We start from the raw sequence: 16,516 nt of genomic DNA, 5'->3' as shown, positions 1-16,516 counted from the left end.
TATTAACTGCTCTTCAAAAGCCCAGGTAAAAGTACCTCCTACTCTGTGTTGGAACCCCTGTCATGCCCCCATCTAGCAACTGTGCACTCACAAGTTGTTCGTTCTCCCTCTTTGCTCTATCCTAATCCAAGAAGTAAAGGGAGTGGCCACCTCTAAAATCTTCACTTTTGGACCTTCCTGTTTTGATTTAGTCCATGATGTCAGGCCAATTTATTTCTGAAACAGTTAGCTTCAGAGAATTATTCATCCAAAATGAAAACCATTTTGTTTTCCTGGTGTCTACTTTCTCTGAAACTTTCTCATGGAAATACAGAGTTTTCTACTTCTATCAGTTTGTTTGAGGATAAGCCTAAACACAAAGGACAGATCAGTAATGTAGTAACTATTATGATTGTATAAAATAAAATACATTTTTATTTATTCAAATGAGAATAAATAATAAATAAAAATAAATTTTTATTTATTCAAATTAATTAATAAGATTATAGATACACAGACTTAAGGAAATGTCCATTATTCATAGGATAGGGGATTTATCACATAAGCATATAAACAAAGAATTTACCAGATGTGAGCTCTAAGATGCATTCAAATAAGAAAGTGGAATCGATGATAAAAGAAGACACTGAAATGGCCTTTGAATAAGATATCCTGAATGAAACCAAGAAAAAATAGGTAAGTAATAAGGGAATAGTGAAGTTGAGATGCAATTTAGCTGAGAAATGAGAAAATTAAAATATTCAGAGTATTTAGTAGACAGGAAGTTTGCAGAACAAGGGAATATATTTGCTGATTTAGATTTCCCTTTTATAAGTAGGTGAAGCTCATAGATAAAAGCCAGGAGGGAGGGTGGGTCTAGCACTAGAAGCTTGGGTGTGGGCACAGCTGCATGCCAGACATCCAGACATCAGATCAACCCCTGCCTTCTCTGCCAGACCTAAAGTTCAAAAATGATTGTGTCTCTATGACACCATTCACTCACAGCTCTGCCCTCAGCAGTGGAGGGGAAAAACTCTCAATCAAAGAGAGAGGAGGGAGTGAAATAATATATGAAGTGTTCTATATTTGTAGAGGAGGTACAAAAGATGAGTTTAGCAAAGGCAGAAGGGAAAGTGACTTTCTTTAGTATTCTCAAATCTTAAAAATAATTTTCAAATATTTTATATCTTCTGGCTGTTGATAGAGCTTGTGTAAGTAAATTCTGCCTTTCATTATAACAGGGTTTCATATGTGATTTGTTTCATATAGGAAGAACCCTATGTGATGTACAGGAAATCTGATAAGCCCCTGTATGGAAATGACAGATTTGAAGGATATTGCCTGGATCTATTGAAGGAATTGTCAAACATCCTGGGTTTCATTTATGATGTTAAACTTGTCCCTGATGGCAAATATGGAGCTCAGAATGACAAAGGAGAGTGGAATGGAATGGTCAAAGAACTTATAGATCATGTAAGCAAAACTATATCTCCTACATAGGGGTCTTAAATGTCAAAAAAAGTGCATAATGAGAAGAAGTAAAAGAAAAAGAGAAAAAATGGTTGAGTCAGTGTCAGAAGACATGTATTATTTATTTATTTTTTTAAATCATAAAAATGGCTTGAAAAGTGGGAGAAAACAACCTACCAATGTAGTTTCCCCACTTAGAAGGGCAAGTAATGAAAAATTGAGGATAAAAATTTATGGGCCCATCCCTCCTACTGAAGAATAACCTTGAATGATTCTTAGATTAGATAAAGAGTTCTGAAGTTTGCAGCTCAGAGCAAAATCTCATCGACTACTTTTATGATCTAGTTGCTCATTTCTTACTTTTCTCACATGCCCTTTTTTAAAGGCATTCTTCTGCAGTTTTCTTTCCCCCATTTAGTTCCAGAATATGTATGTGTATATATATATATATATATATATATATATATATATATGTTGTGTGTGTGTATGTTTCACACTGTCTGGTTTCTCTTTGCTAATGAATACTATTTTGTAAACATAACTGTGTAAATCAACTGTTTTTATATTAGAGTCAATCAGCACAGAAGGTTTTTGTGTGAGAAGCATTTGGAGTTGAGAATAGGAATCAGGAGAACCAGGAAAAGTCTAGACATTCACCAGGAAGGTAGACAACTAAGGTGACAAGTTCAAACTTGCTTTTGCAGAGGGCTGATCTGGCGGTGGCTCCTCTTACCATCACTTACGTGCGGGAAAAAGTCATAGACTTCTCCAAACCCTTCATGACCCTGGGCATCAGCATTCTCTACCATAAGCCCAATGGCACCAATCCAGGGGTCTTCTCCTTCCTCAACCCTCTATCTCCTGACATTTGGATGTATGTGCTCTTAGCCTGTTTAGGAGTCAGTTGTGTACTCTTTGTGATCGCAAGGTAAGTTAGAGAACTACTAAACTTACAACAGATCTATGTCAGTCTCAGGTTGACCTGTATGCTCTAGAGGTAGACAGAGTTCAAGAACTTCAAAGTATTCTTTTAGTTTTGCCTGGTGTTCTATTCTGTCAAGTTCTCCCTCATAAAAGCCACTCTATAAATGAATATCTTCTAATTATTCATAAAGGTAATTTTAAAAGATAATAGGAAGACAATTTTATATATTATATTAATTTCATTTTATCAGTACTTAAAGCAATGTAAAATGGTTATGTACCCATTTTTCCCTGAATTATATTGCCACAAAAGCAATAGCTCAGCTAATAAATCTAAAATGTTTCAACAGGAAAGAGAAAAGTTGTGTCCAGATTCTTGATCCCTGGAATATTCGCAAATATTAAGCAAAATAGAAAAAGTTAGCTAGGAATTGTTGTAGCAAATAAGAAGCACTGGATTAAACAAGATTTTGAAATCCTCAGGAATAAAAACAAATACTTTGAAAATTTTATAAAATTTATTTTTTTTAAAAATTAGACAGTTAACAAGAGAATTCTGGAAATAACAATAAAAAGAAAGAGTAGTTATATATCCAGTCTGGAGGCATGAAATCTTTATGCTACCCTGATGATTCAGTTTAGATTTTATTTTCTGAGATAACCCTACATTTAACCATTCTGCTCTACACAGTTTTTCAAAGGATTGTTATACCATTCAGTAGATCATATTTTCTAAATACCTTTGATACTGAATTGGAAACACAGCTGCTTTATCTTTCTGTTGGCTTAGACAGTAGATATCCCTAGACAAACCCTGTAAAAAAAAATGATTGCTTTGTTATGTCCTCTATTCATTTTCAACCTTTTTCATCCTTCAACAAAACTCAGTGAACTTTTTCTCTAATCAATTTGTGTTTTCCCTCCAGGAATTTCTAAGAGAAATCTTTCTTCATGCTAGTTCTTTGTCATTGTTCACTGTATGGTTTTGATTAATGCCAGGTAACTCTTTCCCTAGCATAATTATAAAGAAAGCTGGGAAAAATAACCTAGTTTGGAAAGGTCTTACAGATCCATAAAGCAGACATAGTAAAAGCGAATAAATGTGTGCTCTCACGTGTGGGTGAGTCACATATGTTCAATATGAAATGAATATTTCGAAGTTCTCTATACTTCATAAAGTGTACCATTACCAAATCCTAGACTGTTTTCCAAATTTTGTCCAGATATTAAATTACTTTTAAATAATGACCAAAGCTTTCTTTCCATGTGTCTTACCTCATAAAATAGTATATTGTCAGTATGTAGAGTCATACTATCCTTTGATACATTAATACTCAATCAGTGGTTCTCAACTAGGAGAGATTTTATCCTCCAGGGAACATTTTATCCTCCAGACATTTCCAGCAATGTCTGTAAATAGCTTTTGATTGTTACAACTGAGGGTGGAGGTTGCTACTGGTATATAGTAGGTAGAGTCCAGGGATGTAGCTAAACATCCTACAGTGTGCAGGACAGCCCTCCCCCTACAACAAAGAATTACCCCAAAATGTCAATAGCATCAAGTTTGAATAACCATGCTCTAAATAATTAAAGATGATAGTGCTTTGAGTATCAAATTTTCAAAGATGAATAACTCACCTTTGGAAGGGCATTTCTCATTACTGGCTCATAAGTGAAATGAATAATGCCCTAGAATGGCCATTGAATAAATGACCACCCTAAAGTGATGTACTCTCTAACAATAAATTAGAAATCTTGTGTTGGCTTGTTGTTCCATTCCTCTATTTGGGGCCCACACCTGCTGGGTGATTCTAGGGCTAGTAGAGCAATCCAAGCAGCAGAGGGCAACAGAGAAGTGAGTTTCCATATTCCCCAGCTCACTGCTTTGTCTAAACAGTGATGCTAATGAGTAGAATAGGCAAGACAATGTTGATGAGCAAGTAATTACATCATTTATCACACTGACTTGACCAAAATCAGTGAAAGAAAAAAACATGTCAACAGCAACCAGAAATTCTCACAAGCATACAGGTTGAAAGTTCTCTTTTACATTTGATACCAAGTGTGCCTTTAAATGGCCTTATTTTTACCACCAGAATATGTCAAAATAATGTAGCATTCAGTAGTTTTCCCCTCCTCATTTTGTCTGTTCCTCTATAACCTCCTGATGAACCAGAGCCCTACCTTTTCTAAATTCATTCTGTTTCAGTTAAGAAAGCAACCTCCTTTGTCCCCTAGTCAATACTATCCACTCAACATTCCTACTCACCAAGTATCATTTATAAACCAGCTCTTCTTTATTTAGCTTATTCTCCTTGTCACTCCCTTCTCACTGTCTTTCCTCTCACTCTGGGTCTTGGGGAAGTGGAGATGTCATGCATCAAATGCAAACTTGCAAACAGCATGGTGGTAAAACATAGAAAATATAAAAATATAAAAAATAACTCCCTGCAGTGTACAAGTGCACTATCATGGGGATTGTACTCTCAGCTACATTCAGCTTCTCCACACCTTTGAATCCATTCCTGCCTCTACGTCATAAAGCCACTAAATATATTTTGGAGGTGATTCCTAAAGACAAAATCCTGATCAAATAAATGTGCCAATTCACTTTTACTTCCCACCATCATAGCTTGAACTTGGTCACTCTGCATCCATAAGCTAATATGTAAAATGACTTTCTGTTACCACCTTAGTGGTTTGCATTCAAAGTTAGTGAAATAGAAATGAAAAACAGCTAACTTCCTAATCATCTTTAGCTCTAGAGAGGCTTTTGAATTTGCTTTTTGAAATATATCCTTTCTTGTCTTTTTAAAGGGGAAAAATAAAGCCCATCACTGCATTTAGGCTAATGCTCTCACTAGACAGAGACTTACAAACCATTTGCTGAAATGAATTGAATTTATAAAGTTAGACAAACTAAGGAAAGCCATATAATTTTTTTAGTTACTATGACTTGTTACAAATGTGCATGTCAGTGTTTTTGTTTTGTGGTTGACATTTTTTTAATTACTTTTTGTAAAGTATTTAATCCCAAGGAATTATAACCATCATGAACACAAAATTTAGATAGACCAAATATCCAAATATAATGTCTGATTACATCTTATAATTTATGCTCATCTTCTTAAAATGAACATTTTTTAAGTTGGCTTCTGCCAAAGAAAAATCAAGAAAACCTTTGACTATAACTCTACAGTTATAATACCAACCCAACAGTTATGCTACAAGATCGAATAGAGCTTCCTCCATTAAAAGATGAATAGATCTCCCTCTTCTTGATACACCCTAATATCTATTCTCAGCCATAAAAAGAATCTCTTAATTAGAAATCTTCAGTATGACCAGCATTTTATATCTTCCATTCAAGTAAAAGCCTGGCATATATAAACATGAAACCTAAATTAACCTCTGTATTTCAATATAATGCTACTCTTCTATGTGCAAATTTTAACATAAATTCTAAGCATATTTGTCCCTTTCTCTGACATTTCACTAAAAATCAGTATCAGTTGAAGATAGCAGCTTCAGAATATCATTGGTGTGGGTCATGTATTAATCTTTCTCCCAGACTTCCTGGTGCTGACATTACTGTCACACTAGCTATCTTTAAGCAGGCATTAGGAATTTCAAGCTGAAATATCTACATCCGGTAGGCAACAGGTAGGTCTATTGCATTACGAAAAGTCAGTGTCTTACAACACAGCATCAAATCACTATTTAATATTCCTCAGTCCACATACTCCCCAAGTCACTCAGAATCTCAGAGAGAAAGGATCTAAAATATCTCTGCAGAGCAGGCAGAATCACATTGCTGTTTAGACAGTTTTCTTTTTTGCCATAGAAAATTAGATTAATTGTTCACTTAGAACTGCAAAGTATGAAATACTGAAAAAAGACCAAGTTAGATGCAGCATTCCAAAGAGAAAAGTGGTGATCTCATTCATCAGAGCATATACAGGGGAGAAATGCCAGAATATCAGGGGGCTGGTGGTTGCCAGGTTTTATGATCTGTTTAGAAAAACTCCTTCCTTTGAATGCATAATCTGCCTAATTTATTGCACTTAATATTTTTTAATTATTGTACAAGTGACAATGATATTGTTTAAGTAACGGCATCTTTACTCTGTGTACTGCTTCAATTAGTAGGTTCATTAATATTGGTATTCAGTTCTTCAGCTCAGCAAACTACTATGGTTATAAGAGAGTATAAATTCAAAACTTAATTATATTGTTTAAACAGTAATTAAAATGTATTGGCATGGCATTGTCAATTAAAGCTATATTCATAAGCTTCACAGGAACCTGCACTGTGTGCCCTGCAGCTGTGGAGAAGGTGCAGTCATGATTCAGATGCCATTACTGGGGGATAAACTACAAGGCTGTTATCCCAGTCTCCCTAAGACTTGATGAGGAGATGCTGTATACTTTTCAGAAGGTGTCTGGGGGTTTAGAGAATGGTTTTTCATTAAGAGGAACTGTCTGCCCAGTTCCTTGTGCATGATTCACAGTGTGCCCTGCTTTTCGCTTTAGATAATGTATTCACTTTAATACTAACTCTCCCCAAGTGTCAGCAACCTGCTATTGTTTACTGCTGAAACCTTATGGCTGGAGAGCATTCCATATGTTCTCATTGGCTTTATGGTGTTTTAACATTACTCCTGCTTGCATTAAAAGACCCAATGGCAAATGGCAAAGCTTCCAGTGCTAAGGACTACTGCATTTAATCATTTCCAGATCACTTTACAGAGCACCTGCTAATGTCTTTTTGGAAAAATAAGTGCCCCTTGGAAAGATAGTCCTAAAATATAACCACAGAGCAGGGAGCTCCTTGGGCTGTAGAGATCAGACAGATGTTTAGAAAACAGAGGAAGAACCAAAACTCTTCAGTTCCTCAAATTTTTATTTTAACACACCCTAGAGATATCTGGATTCCCTCTTTTTTAAAAATAAGGAAACTGAAGCCAGTGAGCTTAAGTTACTTATTCAAGGTTGACTTCCTAACTAACGAGGGTTGGTGATCAGGTGACCACAATTCATAGTTCTAGAAACAATTCAAAATGAATCTAGAGTGTCTGAATCTAAAACTCTCCATTGAGACATGCTGTGTCCTTAACACTAATGAACCCCTGTGCCTGGGCCAGGATACTTCTAAGTTTGAACTTTATCTCTTCATTTAAGGATTGTGATTTTTATCTCCATATACAATCATAAAAGCATTAATACATCCCAATCTAGACATTCTTTTTGTTTATTAATTGTTTCAAACTTGCAGCTCCTTTGATTCATTATGAAATCACTAGACCACACAGACTCCTTTAAACTTCTATCCATAGATACCTCTTGAAGTCCAGTCACCCCTCTGTTTTTGTGCCTTCCACAGCACCTAGCAACACAGTATCTTGATACTGTAGCTGGTATGCAACAGTGTGTGTGTCACTGTCATTGCTACTTTGTGGGGTAAATACTCGGGATGAGTGAACCTCTCTTTAACAGTCCATCTAGTTGTTCAGTAAAATGGAAATGAGTGAAAACTCAGAACAATTTAGTAGACATAGATCTGTGGAGTACAGTTCCAGACAACCAATGGGCTTTGACTACAACTCAGAAGTCTGATAAATATAATGTCTAAAGTCTCCTTTGCACTTTGCCCACCAAAGCTGTAAGTTTATGAATATGGCCTACTGTTTGGTTTGATGCGTCCGTCATTAGCTGTTGGCTGTTCTGCATTGTTCAGTGGGTTTTCACTGGTGCCACATATATTTATCTCATGTTTACAGACTGTTTCTGTTAACTACCACAGGTTTACACCCTACGAGTGGTATAACCCCCACCCATGCAATCCTGACTCAGACGTGGTGGAAAACAATTTTACTTTACTAAACAGTTTCTGGTTTGGAGTTGGAGCTCTCATGCAACAAGGTACAAGGTTGCGCATCTTTGTCACACACATCCCACAGTCTGCTGACAGGTTTTCATGCTGGTAAATTCCACCAAGAAGATAGACGGTAGGCTAAAAACTATCTCAGGAATCAAAAAGATAGAACCCGGCTTCCTAGACAGTTCTAAAAATAAAAAAAAATATGACAGAAATGAAACTCCTTTGCTATATATCTAAAATAAGACTTACTATCAAGCAATGAACACAAATTTTCCTAGAGAGAAGGAAGGGATAAATTATCTTAGAAGCTGTTTACAAATTGGCATAGATGGAGATATCAGTCTTTTCCTAACTTCACAAGTTAGAGGTTGAAAAGGATTAAAGTTTGAATCCTTTGAAAATTAGGTTGACTTACATTCTTCCAATAGCTCACAGTACCTAAAACTGTCAACTAATTACCACTCTGACAGACCCTACAGGGATTCATCTTAGCTTCCCAGTAACCTTTTACGATCTCCATCAGTTGGTAACCATAGCAACAGTAAACTGGAGAAGTTGGGGGAAATGAAATTCAAACCATAAGAATGTAATATATTTTATACATTTTCTATGATTTGGAAGATTTTGATTTTGGTGGGGAGGGAGGAGTGAGTTGTTTTAACCTTTGGAAGAAATCCAACTCTTTTGTGGATATTCCTCAGCTTTGATTCCAGACGTATGGTATAGAAAACCATTCTCAAGATAAGTGCATTTATTTAAGAAAATCATAAGTCACAGATGCTGTTGTGTTTGGAATATCTGCTCATTTGACAACAAGTTGCAAAATAAATTGGCAAAGGAAATTTCAACTAGGATATATATTAAAGATGTTTGTTACTTTGGTGTGAACCTTAAGGCTTTTCATGAGGGAGTTGTTATCATCTACTCAAAATGTATATAGTCTGTCTCTAAAAATTCCAGGGAGAGAGAGCAAGGGTTTCTAGTGTGGAAATACAAAATAATTGAAGAGAGTGAGTAAAACCTCTCATCATGCAATTAAGTGTAGTTTATTCAGGCACTGCCAAATAGGTGTAGACACAGCACCTGATTTACTAGAAATCACTTGCATGAGTTTAGAGCATAGCACAGAACTATAAATCCTGCAGGAAAACTCATTAGATGACATATACTGCTTTACCACTGCATTTACTTTTTAAGGCATTTATCTTGTGAACAATTACTTTCAAAGAGTGAGAGACTCCCCTCCTTCCCTATAGCTTGCCTTCCTGTGCCATTAGAATAGAAAAATATAGACTTGGGTTTCATAGAGCACACGGCAAGTCTGTGCATGTACGTATGACTGTGACTGCCTTCTGTCATATGAGTGTTCCCGCCCCTAAAATTTCTCTTTTATATTCTACCTGTTTGGAGTTTCCCATCATCCACAGCAAACCGTGGGATGCAGTGTCTGCTAGTTACCACTACCTTGGGTACGTGACAGTCAACCCCAACCAGACTCTGCTTGTTTTTCAAGAAGTTTTAAATATTTGTCAGGTGAAACATATATTGAAATGTAAACATTTGCAGTACTGGTGACTGTTAGTGCATTTGTCCTTAGCATGTGGCATTGGACCAGGTAGCTAACTTATGTATTGACTGTTGTGCTCTTGTTAGCAGAAGCTTATCACTGTACTCACTTGGAAATCATTTTGTTTAATTTCTTTTTTAATGTGATGATCAGGCTTTCTCTTTTCTACAGAGCGTGAGCAAAGTCTGGATCAGGATTGGCTGTCATGTCTGCCATAAAAGGCAGTAAAGAGACTTCAGCAAGTATTGTCTCTCATCCCAAATATTTTCTAACGATGTTTTATTCTACTTTTATTACTTTCATAACTTCATACTCTAGAATTCTGAACTTAGAAAAATCATCTACTTGAGCGAAGTCATTTCTAAGTATGTAAATTAATGTTGAGAGTCATGAAAGTCGCAAAATTGTGTGAAATTTTTTAAAAAGATGAAATGTTGAGAAATATAATTCATACCGTCTACCAAGCGTTTGAAATGTAACCTGAGTAGGTTTCTACAAATTATTTTTAAGTTCCAAGACCATTTCATCCAAAAGTATAAATATGTATTAGTTTAAAGTGTGAAAGATGTGAATTTATCATTACATGTCAACAGCTGGTTATCCGTCTGTCCAGTTTTACTGCCATATAATACATAATTATACAAATAATAAATTAAAATCTGATCTTTTCACAAATGCAGCCAAATAAAATAAGGATAAATTTACAGCAGAAAATCTATACCTATAAGCTAAGAAAATATATCTACTAACTATATTACCTATTTCCCACGGCTATTTTATGAAATAAATTGTATTTTAATGATAGCCAACGAAAAATCTAAAATAATATCACACTACCACAAGGCTGCTAGATCAATGAAGTACAAAGATATGAAACAAACTTGGGCATTAAACACACACATACACCCACAGACATATAAATCCCATTAAACTGAAAGATTAAAACAAGAGAGCAACAAACTATTCTACTAAATTCTTAGAGGCAATTTAATGAAAACTGTTATAAATCTGAGTATTATTACACACCCAAATTCAAACAAACAAACAAAAGAAGGAAATAAAAACCACAGTGAAGCCATTAACCTCATTAAAAGAAAATAAAGCACAAAGATACCTAATAGCTTTAGAAGAATACATCTAATTCAAGGCCAAGAAACTCTGCCGACCTTTATCTGTTTACCATGAGCTGGCTTTGATTTCATGAGCAATATTTGTATCTGTTTATAGATTAAACTTGAGCATAAACTCATGTATTTGTAGATTCGTAAACTCCAATGTCCCTTTCTATCTTAAGCCATTAACTACAAAACTTCAAAACACTCAATCAGAAAAGTGAAAGACTCCTTTAAACCAGGTAATTCACCTGCTGAACTTCATACTTTGGATTTTTTAACTTAGGGTTTTTCCCTTTCACTTTTTAACTGGTCCCATAAACTCTAACATTCCTCCGACTTCATGGAGGAAATGCTAAGTACAGAACCAATGGTGAATTTCAAGCAAGCAGATTAACCAAAAATCCATCCATGAATTGATCAAATTGGGGTAAGTGCTGCATATACCCTTCTGTCCCTTTTGATTCTACTGTTGGATTTATGGCCTTCCATAAGTTTGATCAAAAGTTTTGAGCTAGAGAGTTTTCACAGATGTTTGTCCTTTGTGTAGGTAAACTTCACACATGTACCCTTTCTTTAAGAGAGAAAGGTTTTTTTGGTAAATACATTAAATGCCTCTATATTACCTTTTTGCAAATAATCAGGAATCATCTGATAACATCTAAAATGTATGTTCTTAGCAGAAAAGGCCCCTTTCCACCTGCAAAACAGCCAGTCTTTGAAGTATAATTAAAAAATAGTACTTTATTTGAGGACAAAATTTGCCTTTTCAGTGAATATATTATTTTCAGTTAAATAAGAATCTACTTTAAAAAAATAATTTTGACTTCAAAAGTAACATAAAGCAATAAAAAATGATTCATCTACTGTCAAATATGGCTGCATCCAATTTCATTTGATTTGTGAAACTCCAGTGTTTTATTAAAGTACATGTGATAATGACATGATATGTTAATCTTTTGAAAGTCTCTCTCATTCTTTAAGATTAAATAAAAGTAAGTTAGCATTTCAAAGCTTTCACAGTTGTACAACCTAGAACATTTTATTTCAAACAATAAGATGCATATCAGACAGTAAGAAAAGTCCAGAAGTCTGGGATTGACTTTTCAGCAGAAACAAGCAAACAAATTCAAATCTAAGCAACTAAACTATCTATAAATTTTAAACATAGAATAACTTAGGGTTAAAATCATTTAATGCCTTCAAATGTCAATAAATCACATTTTAAACAGCAGCATTTATAAATGATAAAAGATCACTTAGATTTTGCTTCATTTTCTAAAAAAATGCATCTATTCACCTACACGCAAGAGAGTAAAACCTTGATAGATTTATAGTTTTGTGTCACAAAAATGCATTATCTCTCTAGGTTAGTGTCAAATCACGGGTCTTCCCTTCTCTCCTAACTGTTTAACTCTCTTACTCTGGCGATACCATCACAGGATCAGAGTTGATGCCCAAAGCTCTATCAACAAGAATAGTTGGAGGGATATGGTGGTTTTTCACACTAATCATCATTTCATCCTACACTGCCAATCTGGCTGCCTTCTTGACAGTAGAGCGAATGGAATCCCCCATTGATTCAGCAGATGACCTGGCAAAACAAACCAGGATAGAATATGGGGCAGTCAGAGATGGATCTACAATGACCTTCTTCAAGGTAAGGAACTGACAATATATTCTCAGCGGTTATCTCATACTGAGGGGAGGAGGTTGTGGAATGAGAGTCTGTCCAAAAAAAACCAAAAAAATGTTAGGCAACTTTTTTATAAAATAAAATGTCTAATGGCAAAATCTGATTGCAAGGGACCTAGGTACCCTCAGCTGTCACATAAAACAATTTCTTCAGTGCCCATCTAGGTATCATTCCCTCTATCCCCAATTGAGTACACTCAGATCCACAGGTCAGTATCTTCAATATCTTTTCTTGTCTTTATACCCATTAATTAATCACTCATGTATAGAAGCCACAAAAGTAAAGATTACTTAACCTGAAATTATGACAATCAGAATGCTTGAATATCTTTGTTTTGTTCTTCCTGTTCTGTACTGGATGAGGCAGGAGCAGATGATAAGTAAATGTGTTGATACTGGTATTTATTTGGAAAATTAAAACCAAAAGTATCCCAGGGGACTCCAGTCTAATATTGCATTTGCACCAATGGGGACAGTGCTCCCAGAGTAGCCTGAAGCCTTCCGATAGCCTGGAGTGTCTCCCGAGGTACCAAAGGAGAGTTAAGTTAGAATCAATATGGTTTTAGTGTCAAGTGCATTTTGTTGTTCAAGTCTTTTTAATTACTTACCCAGAGTAATGAAACTGATTTCCACCTTGCTTACGGAATAAGCTGCAGTACTTTTATTATCAAATCTCAGATACTATATCTCCCATGGGGGGGAAATGGATTTTAATAGATCCAGGGACCTTTAGAGATGACAAAAAACCTTAGAGATCAGAAAGTTCAGCCCTTCACCTTACTCATGAAGAGAACAAAACCCACAGAAGCTAAATTATTTGCTCAAAATCACACACTTGGTTTATGACACAGCCAGGCTAGAACCTTCTTGTAAGAGGTACTTGTGCATGTGAAAAAAAGGAAAACAGCAACTGTAACCAAAATAAACTCTAAAAACACCTTTGTCAACGTTTCACATCCAGATTACTGAAAATGAAGTTGTCACCCAAGGTTTGAGAGGACTACTTTGACTTGTGAAGAGTATTTATTTAGAGACAAAAAACTAAGGGTAAAAAAAAAAGGGAACACTTCTCTGTATAACAGTATTATTTCACCAAAATATGTATTACTTATGCAGTAAATGCAGTTTAACATTAAAATAATAATAAATAAACAAATAAAAACTTACTTGTTTTAGGAGTAAACTATACCCAGAGGTTTATAAAAAAGAGTAATGTAAAAAATTAGGATTTTTCTTTTCCTCTATGTTAAAAAAGGATGATTTTTAAACTTTTTTTAATTTTAAGAAATATGACATTGATTTAATGAAGGTATAAAGTGTGGTGATTCTTTCTTCTTTGGACAAGTGTTGTTTTCAGGACAAATTACATTAAATGTATGGCTTTCCAACTTTCTGAAAGCTTGAATTTTCCTAAAATCAGTACTGTAAAGAAACACATTACCCACAGCTAGTAATTCATCACAACACTTGTCAAAAACTAGGAAAATTACCTGCAAGGCATATAGGACAGAGAGACACTGCCAAAGAGAACTGAGTATGTCTGAAAATATCTGAAATGATTTACCTCTTTCACCAGTATCAAAAAGTTTTAAAGTATTGGGAAATGGGCGAGTAGAGGTAGAGAAGATTCTACTACTACTAAGATGCACATTATAAATATAAAAGAGGGAGAGGCTACCCTTTGAAAAAGCCATAGATCTGACTTCGCCACTGTGAAAACAATCAATGTATTCACAAAGTATCCTTTAATCTCATTTTGATTTGTCTCTGTTCACATACCTTTGAATATAAAGAGTGCTGGTTCCCACATTTCCTGGCAGGACCCTAGAGTGACTTGGGTGTACTTGGATATTGCATTTCCCTGAAATAATTCTATGCTAATCTCGCAACTGTACTAGCTCATAACTGCACACTCTGTTCCTAAATGCTTTACATACAGTATTTCATTTTATCCTTATCAAAGCCAACTGAGTTAAGAGCTAAGATTATCCCCATTGTATGATGAGGAAAATGAGGTATAGCTCAGTTAAATTACTTGCCACAAATTTATAAAGCTACTGATGAAAGAGTCAGTGTTCAGACAAACTTCAGGGAGTTCTAGAAGTTCTACCCTCCTTGAGGGTAGACAATTGGTCTCTTTTGTCTGTCATTATATCCTCAGAACCTAAAACAGTACCTGGCACATAGTAGGTACATAGCAGAGATAGTAGGCACTCAGAAAACATGTTTTTAATAAATGAACAAATACACTACTGAAATCTAAGAGAGATGGGTTCTATCAGAGGAGAAAAAGAGAGAAGGAGGAAAGAAGGGAGGTGAGGAGGTATCTTTGTTCAGGCTGCTATAACGAAACACCACAGACTGGGTACTTTATAAATAACAGAAATTTATTTCTGACAGTTCTGGAGGCTGGAAGTCAAGATCATGGTTGAATGAGGGCTCTCTTCTAGGTCGCAGATTTTATGCTGTGTCCTCACATGGTGGAAGGGGCATGGGTCTCACAGGACCTTCTTTTATAAGGGCACTAATCCCATTCATAAGGGCTCCATTCTCATGACTTAAACACCTCCCCAATGCCTCATCTCTTCATACCATCATTTTTGAGGATCAGGATTTCAACATATGAATCTGGGGGGACACATTCAGACCATAGCAGGAACGATACATAGAGATCCACAGAGGAAGAGACACTGTCCTATGTTCCTCGATTTAAAAGTTATCTTGTAGCCTAGCAACAAGAAGGAATTTATTTGCAAAAAGAGAACAAGGACTAAATCCGATTTAATTTTCCCCTTGAGGGAGGCAAGCTGTCAGAAAGCTTCAGAGGGATACACACTCAGCATTTTTAAGCTGGATTATTCTGCAAGGGGAAGAAATGTTCCAGCCTTTTAGCTCTCAGGGTAGTTCTACCCTGTCACTGAGTGACAGCAGTTAAGGTCACAAGGACTCAGTTTTGACCTGGCTCTACATTAATGTATCACTGCCATTGAGGCTTCCCTCCCTCCCTTTCTCTCTTAATCAAAGACAGTATCCTCTCTTACGCTGTTGAATCAATAAGGAAAGCTGCCTTTGCCTGGTCTAACCTAGCACATTCTGATCTACTATTGGGGCATAAGCCTTGCTCACATGGGTCCCAGCTGCATTCAATCACAAGGGAACTTCTAATAAGAAACACTTTTCCATCACACAGTGTAACTAAAGTGCTTTTGTCCCCCCAGTACCCCAAAAATATCCCTTTGGCACATCCAAATGGTGAACCTGTCTCTTTGCTTTCAAGATGACTCTAAGTTGTTTTACAGCTGAAGAATAGGCATTCGCAAGGAGGAAAGGACTATGGAAGTTACCAAAATCCATAAACAAACAAAATACACTAACTCCTCATATGTGGTCTCTTGGTCACAATTGAGGGATGTTTTTAGTGAAAGCTCTGCTTGAAAAGTGTGACCAGAAGTTGCTCACTAAAATTTCCATCCAAAGCCATTGACTTTTTTTTTCTAGACTTCGTCATTCTTGCAGAGAACAAGACCTTAGATTTCAGATTTGGATATTTGATTTTCAACATAAAAAAAGTTGTTGTTGTTGTTTTTTAAATAGCTCAGTTGAGGTTTCACTATCCATCATCTGAATTCAGGCAAGGCTGAGGGAATAAACTGACATTTATTAAGCAACTGCTGGGTCAAGGTACTACATGTCTGAGACAAGGGAAGCTGAAACAGTTTTCCTTCATTGAGTCATTTGTATGTAGAACAACACAGTGATCACCAGGGGCTGTATTTACGCAAAGAACTGAGATTAAATCGTAAATTCAATTACACATACATTCACAAAGTTTTACAGATGGACACCTCAAGATCCTGGCTGATGCCCATGAAGAAAAGAACAATTTTA

General features: G+C 35.8%; 1 protein-coding gene across 9 annotated transcripts in view; it reads left to right on the top strand.

Annotated features, from left to right (window-relative positions):
• Nucleotides 1-16,516, top strand: part of GRIK1 (glutamate ionotropic receptor kainate type subunit 1) — a 418,460-nt gene that overhangs the window by 370,285 nt on the left and 31,659 nt on the right. For all 9 annotated transcript variants that reach the window (XM_067739309.1, XM_067739308.1, XM_067739306.1 and 6 more), the window contains 4 exons: nucleotides 1,249-1,452; nucleotides 2,154-2,377; nucleotides 8,177-8,295; nucleotides 12,376-12,593. In XM_067739309.1, the coding sequence (XP_067595410.1) occupies nucleotides 1,249-1,452; nucleotides 2,154-2,377; nucleotides 8,177-8,295; nucleotides 12,376-12,593 (765 nt within the window). The remainder of the gene's footprint in view (nucleotides 1-1,248; nucleotides 1,453-2,153; nucleotides 2,378-8,176; nucleotides 8,296-12,375; nucleotides 12,594-16,516) is intronic.

The sequence above is a fragment of the Pseudorca crassidens genome, chromosome 5 (assembly GCF_039906515.1).
Source record: "Pseudorca crassidens isolate mPseCra1 chromosome 5, mPseCra1.hap1, whole genome shotgun sequence".
NCBI classification, from domain to species: domain Eukaryota; kingdom Metazoa; phylum Chordata; class Mammalia; order Artiodactyla; family Delphinidae; genus Pseudorca; species Pseudorca crassidens.
The sequence above is the reverse complement of the archived record's forward strand: the minus strand, read 5'-3'. Positions and strand labels throughout refer to the sequence as shown.